This window comes from Misgurnus anguillicaudatus, chromosome 22 (genome assembly GCF_027580225.2).
Source record: "Misgurnus anguillicaudatus chromosome 22, ASM2758022v2, whole genome shotgun sequence".
In the NCBI taxonomy this organism is placed as follows: domain Eukaryota; kingdom Metazoa; phylum Chordata; class Actinopteri; order Cypriniformes; family Cobitidae; genus Misgurnus; species Misgurnus anguillicaudatus.
The window spans coordinates 13,245,063-13,258,358 of record NC_073358.2 but is presented as its reverse complement, the minus strand read 5'-3'; the positions used below and the strand labels follow the sequence as shown (position 1 = coordinate 13,258,358).

General features: G+C 36.4%; 1 protein-coding gene across 3 annotated transcripts in view; it reads left to right on the top strand.

Annotated features, from left to right (window-relative positions):
* skic3 (SKI3 subunit of superkiller complex) overlaps positions 1-13,296 on the top strand; it is a 244,054-nt gene that overhangs the window by 127,018 nt on the left and 103,740 nt on the right. For all 3 annotated transcript variants that reach the window (XR_012365143.1, XM_073860218.1, XM_073860219.1), the window contains exons 26-29: positions 53-194; positions 347-440; positions 11,317-11,394; positions 13,077-13,201. Coding sequence is in view for 2 of the 3 variants with exons in the window: in XM_073860218.1 (XP_073716319.1) it covers positions 53-194; positions 347-440; positions 11,317-11,394; positions 13,077-13,201 (439 nt within the window). In the remaining variant the exon portion in view is untranslated. The remainder of the gene's footprint in view (positions 1-52; positions 195-346; positions 441-11,316; positions 11,395-13,076; positions 13,202-13,296) is intronic.

Sequence of the window (13,296 nt, the reverse complement as noted above, 5' to 3'; positions counted from 1 at the left end):
ACAGTTTTGTGTTTTGCATATACTTTTTTGTAACTTGTATATTTGATGTCAGACTGAGGGTGTGAAGGCTTATGCATACTGGGTTTGTTCCACACTGCTGGACAAAAGCAACAGAGACTCAGGACTCTACCTCTACAACATAGTCCAGATGAACGCTGTCTTAGCTGCTCAGGTGGCTCTGAGCAAGTACACCGGTATGAGAACATACACAAAAATATTAAAAAAACATTCACCAGTAATGCAGCTGAAAGTGCTTAACACATTTAGAAAAAAATCACAATAGGTTGAGGATACTTTCAAAATTGATTTAAGAAAATAAATATTATTTTACTATCCATGTTTACAGAGAGAATTCAGGTGGACCCTGACGCCTTCATCATGCTCGGATACCTGAACACACACCTGCAGCTAAAGAAACAGGCCACTGAATCATATCACAGGTTTGAAAGCATTTAGCTTTGATCAAATTTAATATGTCAGTTTTTTGGAATGAGAGATTGATTAATAATTAAAGTTTAAAATAAGGCATACTATATCTTTCTGTTTTTTATTTAAAAATTAATATTTGAATAACATATTAGTAGAGAAATTAACGTATGCATTGGTTGAAAGTGACAAATTTAAAGTTTCCACTTTCACGTTATGTAGTATTTTGCTGTGGGCTCACTTTTTTCAAGTTTACAGGTCTCTGTTTACCGCTTGCAGATCAGTTAACTCGCTGGGGTCGACGGCAGTGCTGGTGCCACAACTTTTTTTTTAAATTACTGTGCAAAGAGACTTAGATTACTCTGCTGATTTTGGACATGTGGATATACATTATATAAAACGTTAAAGTGTCTATTTTTTTGTGGCACATTTCGCAAAATTAAGGAAATGAAGATGGTGCGCATTATGTTCTCTCTCCCTCAGTGAAGTCCTTTCAGAAACTCTAGAAAACTAGAAAAATTAACTGTAACTTAACTAATACAAACAAAAAAAAGATAAATGTCTACATAATGCTTGGAATGTCTACTTTTGGAATCGAAAACAAATATTCTCATTTTGTGTAAAGAGGTACCGTCTTTCTCCTGTTCCTCATTACCTGAAATGAGCTGAGATTGCCACACTCCGCGCTACTGACAAGTAAAACTGCTGACACGATCCATATCCATAGCTCACGCCCCATAGCCACATCCAGTTTCAGTGCTGTCAATCCGTGTTGTTTTACGCGAGTGTGGCAAACATGAAATCTAAATCTTTATTTACTTGCGTATGTCTCCTCACTGCAAGTTCTTTCCAGATGCGAGTGATTCCTTTGTGCTTCTGTCAAACAGTACGACAGCCACACGCATCCGCAAAAACACAAGGCATCATATTTGATGTGCTTTGTGCTATTCATATAAATGATGCGATTGCAAACAGACATCTTAAACCTTGTTTATTCGCGTCTATCCCTGCTGAACAAGTTATTTCCTCGCACAATCACACGCATCACCAGGCATTCCTTTGTTTTTTTACAAACAACACTCTGCAGAGTAATGGTGTCTGTATATAAACACAAAGTATTGATAAATTGACAATGCTCATCCCTTACTTAATTTACCATGATTTACTATTTGTGAACTAAATCACAATAACCATAAATTTACCATTGTCTCATTACAGAAACCAGTTTTATCATGATTTTCTATTAAACATATGGTAATACAAATTGACTTTAGCCAAAATCATGGTTGCACTGTCTCTGTAGTAAAACCATGGTTTGTATTAGGTATACATTGGTATATTAGGTATATATTTTGAAATTATAACAAAATATTTCAATAGTGTATATTAGGGCGGTTAATATATTTATTATATATATTTATTTATTTATTTATTATATTAATATATTAATCGATTAATATATTTAATCTAAATTAATCATATGATTGTCATGAGTTTACTCGCAATTAATCAAAAATTAATCTCACATTTTATTTGTTCTAAATTTACCTTAATTTAACACATGTTTTTAATACTCTAATCAACATGGGTGTGGACAAATATAGATGCTTTATGCAAGTGTATGTTGACACCAGCCTGTTTACTAGGGGTGGGCGATATGACCAAAATCTTCTATCACGATAGGATTAATTTTATATCATGATAACGATATGTATCACGGTAGAGTTTTTTATGTTTTAATATGGTTTAAATCTTTAATACCATAGAAATGTTCATAATTCTTACAAGCATAGAAAGAAGATAAAAACAAACACAACTCTGAAGATAAACAGTCAATGATACTGTATAAGAATGATAATAAATAATTATGCATGTATGTATAGGCCTATATATATTTTTATTTAATGTAGAAAAGTGATTTAATCAGGAGCAGTGAGAGATTTTCTCTCAATGGTGTTTGATTAACACGAGTGACAGACAGGAGCAAAATTAGGTAACTTCCCCTTTAAGACCAAAGTCCGAATCCAATAAACTAGCCGTTTCTCAATATGCGTTCTTGTCTGTACTTGTGTTCTTGTGGACTTGTGAAATGTCATCAGTCACGGCCCAAGTACTGTTCCAATTCAAAGTTCGCATCAAGCCCAAGTTCACATAAAATCCCCGGATGTGTTCTTGATCCGCCCATTTTATCGAGGATGCATCAGAGGAGACTTGTATGGACCTATGACAGCGAAGTTTCCCAGAATGCATTTCGCGTCAGGAGTTCGTTCTTCCGAGTCTGAACTTGCAAGTTCGAACTACGAAGGACACAAGTCCGAGTTTGGCGTACTTGGTATTGAGAAACGGCTACTGTTACACATGCGCTTTCTCTTTTAGCTGTTTACTTTCTCTTAAGACCTAACTGGTCTTGTTTATGATGATGCTTGCAAAGACGGGAATTTTGACGCATATGTCTATTTAAGGCCAATAAAGCGGAAAAATGCTCACGAGCTTAATGAGCAGCAGTCGCGCGTCACAGACAGAAAGAGCAGCGGTTGCGCCGCGACTTGTCCGCTCCTGACACACAGAAAGAACGCAGGCATATAGATCTGTTGTCTGTGTTTCAATGGCTTAAAATAACTTGTTTTAAAACTGCAGTGCTTAAATACATGTACAAATGTTACGTTTTCGCGACCATGTGCACAGGAGCCTGAAGTGGGTGCGTGTGGGTGATAGTCCAAAATCTCTACCGGTTGACAAATTTCTACCGCTTAATTATGTCTACCTGTTTATCACACAACCCTACTGTTTACTATTCAGTTTCGACAGAACCATCAGCCATTGTTTTGTATATGAATTTTCCTTTCTGACCCGTGCTGGCAAATTGAGTCGAAACGAGCAAAATTTCAAAAATTAATTATTTATATTTTGACATTCTCTATTAAAAATCTTCAAAACAATGCACGAGTGTGTATGTGTGTGTATATATATGTATGTATTAGAGTTGGGTCCGAGTCCACCTTTGTCGAGTACCAGTCAAGACCAAGTCCTTAAACATCAAGTCCGAGTTCAAGTCGAGTCCGCCCGAGTCCAGAAAGTAATTAAATTGAAAAAAGATACAAAATTTCTATTGTAAATTGTTACTTTCTATTAATACTTTAACCTTTCAACCCATTAAACCAATGGCAATATAAAAAAGTCATAAAAATACCTCTATTGCATCTTGTCATTGCCAATGAACATTTTTATTTTATGTCTTTTCCTATCAAAAATGATTTCAAAGAAAAGAAAGAAATATAGAGGTATCTTCTTTTTACCAGATGTCTTGCAAATAAATTCTCTATGATTTTTGTAAGCAAAACAAATTATTGCTGACTATGAGGACATCATAGATGTGTGTGATGTGTGTGTTTGTCTGCACATATGCGACTAGCTGCTGCCTGCCAGTGTGTTGCAGTAAAATAACAAGACTATCTAGTAGTTAATCAAGTGTTTAAGCGTGCATCGTAAACAGATCTCTCTTCTGAAAAAAATACATTCCTAGAGGGGGAGCTATATTGTGTGGCGTGGTGGCACTTTTGGGAGTACTTCGACTCGGCGCATTTGAGAGGGAGAAGGGGAGCGGATTTTTCAGGCGAGTTGAAGTGCTCCCAGGGGTGCTGTTGCGCCATACAATATAGTTCCTCTTTTAAATCCGCTTAGAGAAGCGCTACGTTTTATTTTGTACCACCAAACTTTTTCGTATAACTACTCGTCTTAAATAGGAAAAACGTTGATGTGTTAGGTCACTTCTAACTTTATCTCTGAGTGGTACCATTGAATGAATGGGGCTAAGCTAAATGCTATCGAAGTGTAGCAGCGCGCTCCAGCGCTTACGTGCATCCACTAAGATGATAGAGGGATGTATCAACTCTTCTTAGTTAAGGTAATAACATATTTTAATATTGAAAATGAGTAGACTATTCCTTTAATTTTACGCAAAATCCAATATCCGCCATGTTATTCTGTCATCTTTTTTCCCTTTTTTCCCAAAATGCGATAAACGCCACTCCTCCTTTTCTACAGAATGCAATAAATCCGCTCCACAGATTACAGCGCACCATTCCATGCAATGTAAACAAACAATGGCGGCGCGTTGAGTACACGGAATCCTAGTTTTCCTCATCTACTTTGTACTTCATGATTAACAAACAAACAAAAACAAAATAATACTTTAATAGCATTGATAAATCTGTGGTGGTTTTCTGTGACGGGAAAGAAATGTAAGCCATCAACATCTAATAATTTACGCGAGAGGCACTCGGGAGACGGGTGCTTGTTCTCCCGAGAGCAGAGGTGGGGACAAGTCACACATGGTCAAGTCCAAGCAAGTCTCAAGTCTTAAACCATCAAGTCTGAGTCAAGTCTCAAGTCACAGTTCAGATAAATCAAGCAAATCAATTCAAGGGTTCACCCTAAGTAAGTCAGGTCGAGTCCTGCACTGTAAAAAATAATATGCCCCATCTACTCAATAAAATTGTGGCAACAGATTACAAGCAATATCATTAATTACATTCAACAAATCAAAATTGATTTAGATTTACTCTATAAACTCCTTAATATTAACATATTCAAAAAGCCAAACTGCAATTTGCAATTAAATTTTTTATTAAAATTTAAACAAAAATATTGGGTATACTAGACAAAGATCTAGCACTATACAATAAAAAATATTATGCCATATCTACTCAATAAAAGTGTGGCAACAGATTACAAGCAATATCATTAATTAAATTCAACAAATAAAAATTGAGCTAGAATCACTCCATAAACTCTTTAATAGTAACCCATTCAAAAAGGCAATCTGCAATTTGCAAATAGAAATTAATTTAAATTTAAACAAAATATTGGGTATACAGGACAAAGACCTAGCACTATACAATAAATAGTATTCAATTATACTATTTTAATTTAACATCATCCATTAATATTTTTATTAGTAATGAGTATTATATCTGATTTCAGAATGACAGACAAAGATGAATCAATTCTTATTTTATTGCAGTCAAAAGAACAGGAAAGCATCTCAATTTTAATGGTGTATTTGTAACAGTGTACAAAAAGTATTTTACAGTCTTAAAAGAAAACCGTCCAGATTTCCCGATGAAAGGTTCCATGTTTGTGTTCTTTTACATTGATTCACACCCAGAAAATCCAACCCAGTCTCACCCCATGTCGTCAATATTTGACGACACTTGACCATTCGTCAATATGTGACGCGGAGGGTATACCTTTCGCGTCATTTTTTGACGAACTGGGGACTTCAATACTATTACGTCCGTTGCATTCTCTTCTCCTGTTTTCTTGCCATTTTCGCGTCGGTTTAGGGTTGGATTTACATAATGACATCCCTACCCAAACCTAACTCTAACCCCAACGCCAGGTGACAACTGTTTCTAACCCCAACGCCAGGTGACAACTGTTTAATTTCGCGTACACTGTTTAATTTCGCGTACACCGTTTAATTTTGCGTAATCTAACCCTAAACCGACGCGAAAATGGTAAGAAAATAGGAGAAGAGAATGCAACGGACGTAATAGTATTGAAGTCCCCAGTTCGTCAAAAAATGACGCGAAAGGTATACCCTCCACGTCACATATTGACGAATGGTCAGGTGTCGTCAAGTGTTGACGACATGGGGTGAGACTGTGTTACAAAATCAGACAGCAGTTTAGACTTACTGTACTGTAATCAGTTTATAAACTTTGAAGAATCCTGCTCCAAGAAAAGTTTCTGAAACACCTGAAAATATGCCTGGGATACTGGAGATTCAATGCATAGATCCAATCCAATCCAATGAGGATAAAGAATGCCCTGGGAACACCTTTAAGGCCTCGATAACAATTCCAGCATCCCTTGGGCTGCCACTCCTATAAGATCCATTCTTTACAATTACAGCCATCACAAGCTGCTCAAGTCCCGCCTCTTCATCTTTATCCTGCAACATTAAACAGCAAATATGTCTTAAAACCTTTATAAATGTATACAGCTTGAATATTGAAATAATCCACACATTTAACTTGTATATTAAAATGTTTTAAAGAAAACTGGAAGATATGTGCAATGGAGTTCATCTGAGTTTGTGGCTTATTAGGTGTGTTTGAAATGTGCAGTAATATTGAAATAATAAATTCTCATTGGAATTACAAATAATATCAAAAAATGTTTGAGAAGATATATAATCTATATTTATAATTAGGGCAAATCTTTTCCCTACATTTTTTTCTGTCACACGATAGGATACAGTCACATATTTATTTGTTACTAACATGTGTATATACACACACATACACTATATACACAATATAATATGTACAATATATTTATTTAATAATATTCCTCACCTTTTGTTGTGAATAAAGTTCTCCCTCAGCAATGTTTCACTTTGCCTGCAGGAAGCTGCAGTATGTTACAGGCCTTCATGAACACACAATTTAGATAATAGGTCGCGAAATTAATAATAATAAATGTTCAACTTACATTATGTAGAAAGCTTAAACATTTTAAAAAGACAACTTATACATTTAATATCTTACTCACCTTTTGTGGAATTAAATGAATAATGTTATATTTCCCCTCAGTAATGATACTGTACTCCAGTAAGAGGCCTTTGTCAAACATTTCAGTCAGCAATGGTTGTTCATGTTTTCCGCGGGAAAATTCAACACAGGGCGTCGCAATTGAGCACACAATTAATTTACAGCGGAGAATAGTTTTACATTACCAATTTATTGGAATACTTTGTGGATATAATTAACACAAAACTAAACAAAGCGAAAAAGACCGCAGTAAAGTCACATTTATCTTTAAAACACGAACCAAGCGAGCGAGCGAGCAGAATTTGTCATAATAGATACATATTACATCTATGAGAGTAAGTGATAAGAGAACCCACCCATTCAGAGGAACAGTATGATTGGTCAGTTTTTCTGTCACTCAAAATGAGTTGCATCTGGACCACCAATCGCAGCATGCGAATCGACGAATGCATCCTAGATATGCGACCTCCTGGGTCCTAAAGCTGAAGTTACGTCCAAACCCAGTTCATATTAATCCTTATTGTAATTAATATTTACAAATTACAAACAAATTATACAAAGAAACCCTGCTTATAGACTTATAAGACCAAAGATTGCCCGTTAAATTTACCCGAAATGAATTTTATCCACAGTTTAAACATTACATTGACGTCACAGCCAGCGGAGATTTTCAGAGAGACTGGCCAAGGTGAGGCACCGTTGTCCCGTATATATACCCGCGGAGCGCCCGCTGATTATCTGGAGCTCCCATCGTCAAAAGCTCGAAGGAAATGTTTAAATAGGCGATATCTTTATGAACCTACTGCAGATTCTTGGTTAAAAAACATACATTCTCGACTGAAATGCTTTCAAAACTTTGAATTTTGGCACAATAACAGAAATATTTCCTAAATCCGTCTGCTCAACCCGGAATGGTTTTTAATTTAAAACAGCTGATTAATATTACGTTGGATTTATTCAGTATTCGCTACATGCGCAGATACACAATAAGAATAGCTAAATCATTCACAAAAACAATAAGTTGTTTTTATTCCAGTCATTTTTATAGAATTTTAACACAAAAAAATACCAAACTACATGAAATTAATTTTATTAAATAAAGTTTACATATTCAATTTCATCAAATCTACAAGCCTGCAGAATGACTTTTTACAGTGTGATAAGTTTCAAGTCAAGTCACAGTACTAAAATAATTTGGGGTACATTTTTTCGATAGGTCTAAAATTAGCATTAGGCAAAGAAATTGAGTCAAATGAATAATAACACTATCTTTATTTATTATCTTTATTTATTTCTTTATTATTTTTTAGAGCTACAGAATTGATTTGATTTTGTTTGATTAACAAAGTTTACCCAAAAATGAAAGTTCTGTCATCATTTACTCACCCTCATGTTGTTACAAACCCTCATAAATTTAATTGTTCCGATGAACACAAAGGAAGATATTTTGAGAAATGTTTGTAACCAAACCGTTCGTGGACCCCATTTACTTCCATAGTAGTCTTTTTTCATACTATGGAAGTGAATGGGGTCCACAAACAGTTTGGTTTCAAAAATTTCTCAAAATATCTTCCTTTGTGTTCCTCACAACAATTAAATTTTTACAGGTTTGTAACAACATTACGGTGAGTAAATGATGACAGAATTATCATTTTTGGGTGAACTATCCCTTTAATGACACAGACTTGAGTAGGTTAATTGAGGTGACTGTCTTTTTAACATTATACTATTTATGTTTAGCAATTTTTTGGGTCGTTGTCTGAAATATCCAGCCCCGTCGTAACTTTAACTTTGTGACTGATTCCTTAACATTATTCTCAAGAATCTGCTGATATTGAGTGGAATCTACAGTATGCAATTTTTTTAACCAGATTCCCAGTACCGACACTGGCCACAGAGCCTCACACCATGATGGATCCTCCATCAAATTTTACTGTGTGTAGCAAGTGTTTTTCTTGGAAAAAAAATGTTACATGTCAATGTTTACATTTATTTCAGGCATATTAAGGCTCTTGGCATGCTTAGATTAACTTAAAATTTGGCACAGACATCACAGTTGTCGGCTGTTAAGTGAGGACAAAAAGGTCACACAAAGGCGTGTCTCTTAAGTGGCTCATTAGCGCACCCATTTGTCTAAAATGTGGGATTTCTTTTACATACAGTCCCCAAATGAGTCAGTAACAACATAATATCGTCCACCACTTAGTGCACTTGCCCACTGTGCATAGTTTTCTTGGAGGCACCGTGTAGCGATAAAAAAAATGTGCGAGGGCCCGCCATCGCTGCTTGCAGCTATATTTAGGGCCCGAGCACCGAGGAGCAGGCCATAATGGCCTGCACCGTGGGTGCAAAGCCCTATTGTTTTTGCTCCCTTTATTATTATTAACGCCCGAGCACCGCCCGTGGGTGCAAAGCCCTATTGTTTTTGCTTTGTTTATTATTATAATTATTATTATTATTAGGGCCCGAGCACTGAGGAGCAGGCCAGAATTGCCTGTACCGTGGGTGCAAAGCACTGATCTATATAAATGACTGGATTGCGCATAGAACGCTTAATCTAACAGCGTGAGGTGAAGCCAGCACAGAGTTCGAGCGGCCATCTTGGTATACCCAACCGGCAGAGGGCGTCATTGGCTTCCATTCAAAAACATTATCTAATTTCACCCGCTTTGCAGTGTATCAGTCACACAAGGTTAATTTTTAGGATATGTGTATGTAAATTAATTGTTAATTTTGGTGTTATTTGCAATGTTTATGTTTCAATTGAGCAGGATAATGGATTTAAAAAAAAACGTTAAGGTGAGTGTGTCTGCTGCATTCTGTTAATGACACGGGTATAAATAAAGTTTTTTTGACATTAAGCTGCACGGTCAGTGTTATTTCTCTGAATAAGTTTAGATTAACTTGTAAAGATAACATAATTACAAAACCAGCAAATTATTGCATGCACATACGGTACAAAGCGTGATTATTTATTTTTTTAGATTTCAGAATGAGCACGTTTGTCATTAATACTAAATATGCTGGGGTCTGTCCGCTGATCTGATACTGTAATAAAGATTAATGTATAATAACTGTTTAAAAAGCAAAATGTACAACTTTCAGTAAATAACTATGTACATGCTTAGGACGTTTGTGTTGTAATAATGTAAAGGGAGACTTCAGATATTAAAACAGAAACTAGTGAAGTGATGTTTTATCATTAAAATCTGATTGCGTCCATTGATTTAATAGAACGTTTGGGTATACCAACATGGCGGCGCGGTGGCTTTACAGTTGTGACGTCATGCGCAATCCAGTCATTTATACAGATCAGTGGTGCAAAGCCCTATTGTTTTTGCTCAGTTTAGTATTTTTCTCCTAAATGAATCGCATTTTTGAAGGTCTAAACCTGCTCGAAAACTCATGAAAATTTGCAAACGCGTCATAAGTCGTGAAAATTTACATGAAGTATAGGCGTCAGAAGTGGAAGTGTAGAAATGGCTCGATAGCGCCACATGCAAAATTTAAAAGAACAGCCCCCCGCTACGAAAAAGTACAGATACGAAATTTGGTACTTTAAAGTTTGATGTTTCACCATGAAAAGCTGTTGTAACTCAGGCATACAATGTCCGACCTGTCACAGACTTCATATGTTTGACAAGGGTCCTGGGCTGAACACATCAATATAACAACAATCAGTTACAGTCCTAACGCCACCTTCTCCACACAGGAGGTGTGGCACATCATAGTATCTTTGAATATCTGTTAGCTACACCAACAGACGCCGAGAAGTGTGACAGTCATAAAGTTTTAAATACTCCTCCTGGGGGATTCTATATGAAGCAAATTCACAAGCATACGTAGATTCGTCTGTCAACGGATATTTCTGTTTGTCCCGCGTACAGTGGCACCCCATAAGTGACCAGTCATAACAGGCTGGGTCAACTAGACCAATGAGAGCATTCGGAATGAGGAGGTTATAGAGTCTGGAATTAACAGAGCAGAGAAGAAATGCTGGACAATCAACAATGATATGAACACTTTTTGTTGGACACCTTAAAAACAAAATCAAGACTGAAAAGGGCGTAAACGGAACTCTTTGAAAACATTGCAAATCCTGATGATCTATATTATCACAGCATTCCTTGATTATGTTTTTTTAAAATCCATTTTGGATGCAAATCAAGTTTGAACTAGCAAAGCAGTGAACATGGCCAATGTCAAAAATAAGCTAACATTTGTGACCCAAAAATAATGCATAATCATAAAATCTTTCTTTTCTTTCAAATGTAAAAAAGCCCTGAAACTTTTTTTTTAATTTAAATTAGTATGTGTATGATGTTCCCTACAGAGCTGTAAAGCTGCTTCAGGCACTCCCTTACACAGAAAAGCTCAGTTTTGCTCTGAGGTGTTATGGATGTGCCCTCAGGTAACAATCCCTCAGTTACACTATGCACTTTTTGTACTTTAAGCTAGTGTTTCCCAATCCTGGTCCTCGAGGCCCCCCTCCCAGAAAGTTTTAGATGTCTCCTTATTTAAAACGCCTGATTCAACTTATCAGCCTCCTTCCAAAATTGTAAACATGTCTCCCTAACAAGCTGAAGAGTTAAATCAGGTGTGTTAAATACTTTAGACTTCTAAAACTTTCTGGGAGGGGGGCCTCGAAGACCAGGATTGGGAAACACTGCTTTAAGCTACAGTAGCAAGTAAAAGTGAGTGTGAATCTTTTGGAATTTCATAGTTTTCTGAATAAATTTGTCATAAAATGTGATTTGATCTTCATCTAAGTCAAGGGTATTAACAAACATAATGCGTCTAAAATATTTCCACAAAAAATCTGATCTTTCATGCCTTTATTAAAAACAACCAAAAAAACTCATAGTGCTTGTGGAACAAGTATTTAACCCTTGAGTTTATGACGTCAAAAGAGTCAGGTTTTAGGACACTAAGAGTCTTGTTAAGATAATACGTTGAGAGGTGTGGAGTACAGCTATGTTGACTAATAAAAAACCTCAAACTTTTGAAGTTTGCTTTGCACAAGAAGAACATGCTTGTGATAGCCATGCCTTGCCAAAAAGAGCTTTTCAGAGTAGCTAAAAAATTGATGCTTTACATAAAGCTGGAAAGGGTTGCACAGTTATTTCAAAGACTTTAGAAATTCACCAGTCTACATTTACTGTAGGCAAGCAATCTACTAGTAGACGCATTGGGACTGCTGCTACTTTACCAAGAAGTTGACTCCCAGGCAAAATGACACCAAGAGCACAATGAAGACTCATCAATGAGGTAAAGAAACCACCCTGAATGACAGCCAAAGATTTGAAGGCATCTTTGGAACTTGCTAACATCTGTTCATGAGTCTACAAAATGTAAAACACTGAACAAGCAGGGTATACATGGCAGGACACCACGAAGGAAGCCACTGCTTACTAAAAAGAACATTGTTGCGCACACCTGAAGTTGGCAAAATAACTCATTGACACTATATCAGACAATTCTTCAGGATAATGTGAGAATTTCTGTATGTCATCTGAAACTGTGTAGAATGTGGGTGATGCAACAGGACTCCGACCCAAAACACAGAAGCAAGTCCACAACAGAATCGCTTCAGAAAAAAAATCTGCCTTTTGGGGTGGCCAAGTCAGAGCACAGACCTCAACCCAATAGAGATGCTATGGATTGACTTGAAGAGGGCCATACACATGGGCCTTCCCAATAATATGACAGAGCTAAATCAGTTTTGCCAGGAAGAATGGGCTAAAATTCCTCCTCAACGATGTGCAGGTCTGATCCACAGCTACAGGAAGCGCCTGGTTGAGGTTATTGCTGCCAATAACTGGTCAACTAGTTATTAATTCTAAGGGTTCACTTGAATTTTGAATTCTGATTTTTTTTTTGTGTAATTATTTTTAGACATGTTATGTTTGTCAATACCCTTGACATAGATGACGATCAGATCAGATTTTATGATGAATTTAATCAGAAAATCATGAAATTCCAAAGGGTTCACATACTTTTTCTTGCCACTGTATTTTAATATTGGTTTATAATGGCAAGTAATTGACAACTGCATGTAATATTCTTGTGTTGATTTTAAAATGTTCCTGTTAGCAATGATGGCCAGTATGAAGAAGCAATGCATATTTATTCCTCCACACCAATGGAGGTGCTGCACGATGTCATCGGGCTAGCACTCGCTTGCTTTAGAACTGGTCGCCTGCCAGAGAGCATTTTGGGTGAGTAGTAAATTTCATGCTTTCTGAATGATGCCCCGTCACACAAGACTTTTCATTCCACCGACTTTCATTCATACACATACACATGCAAATGT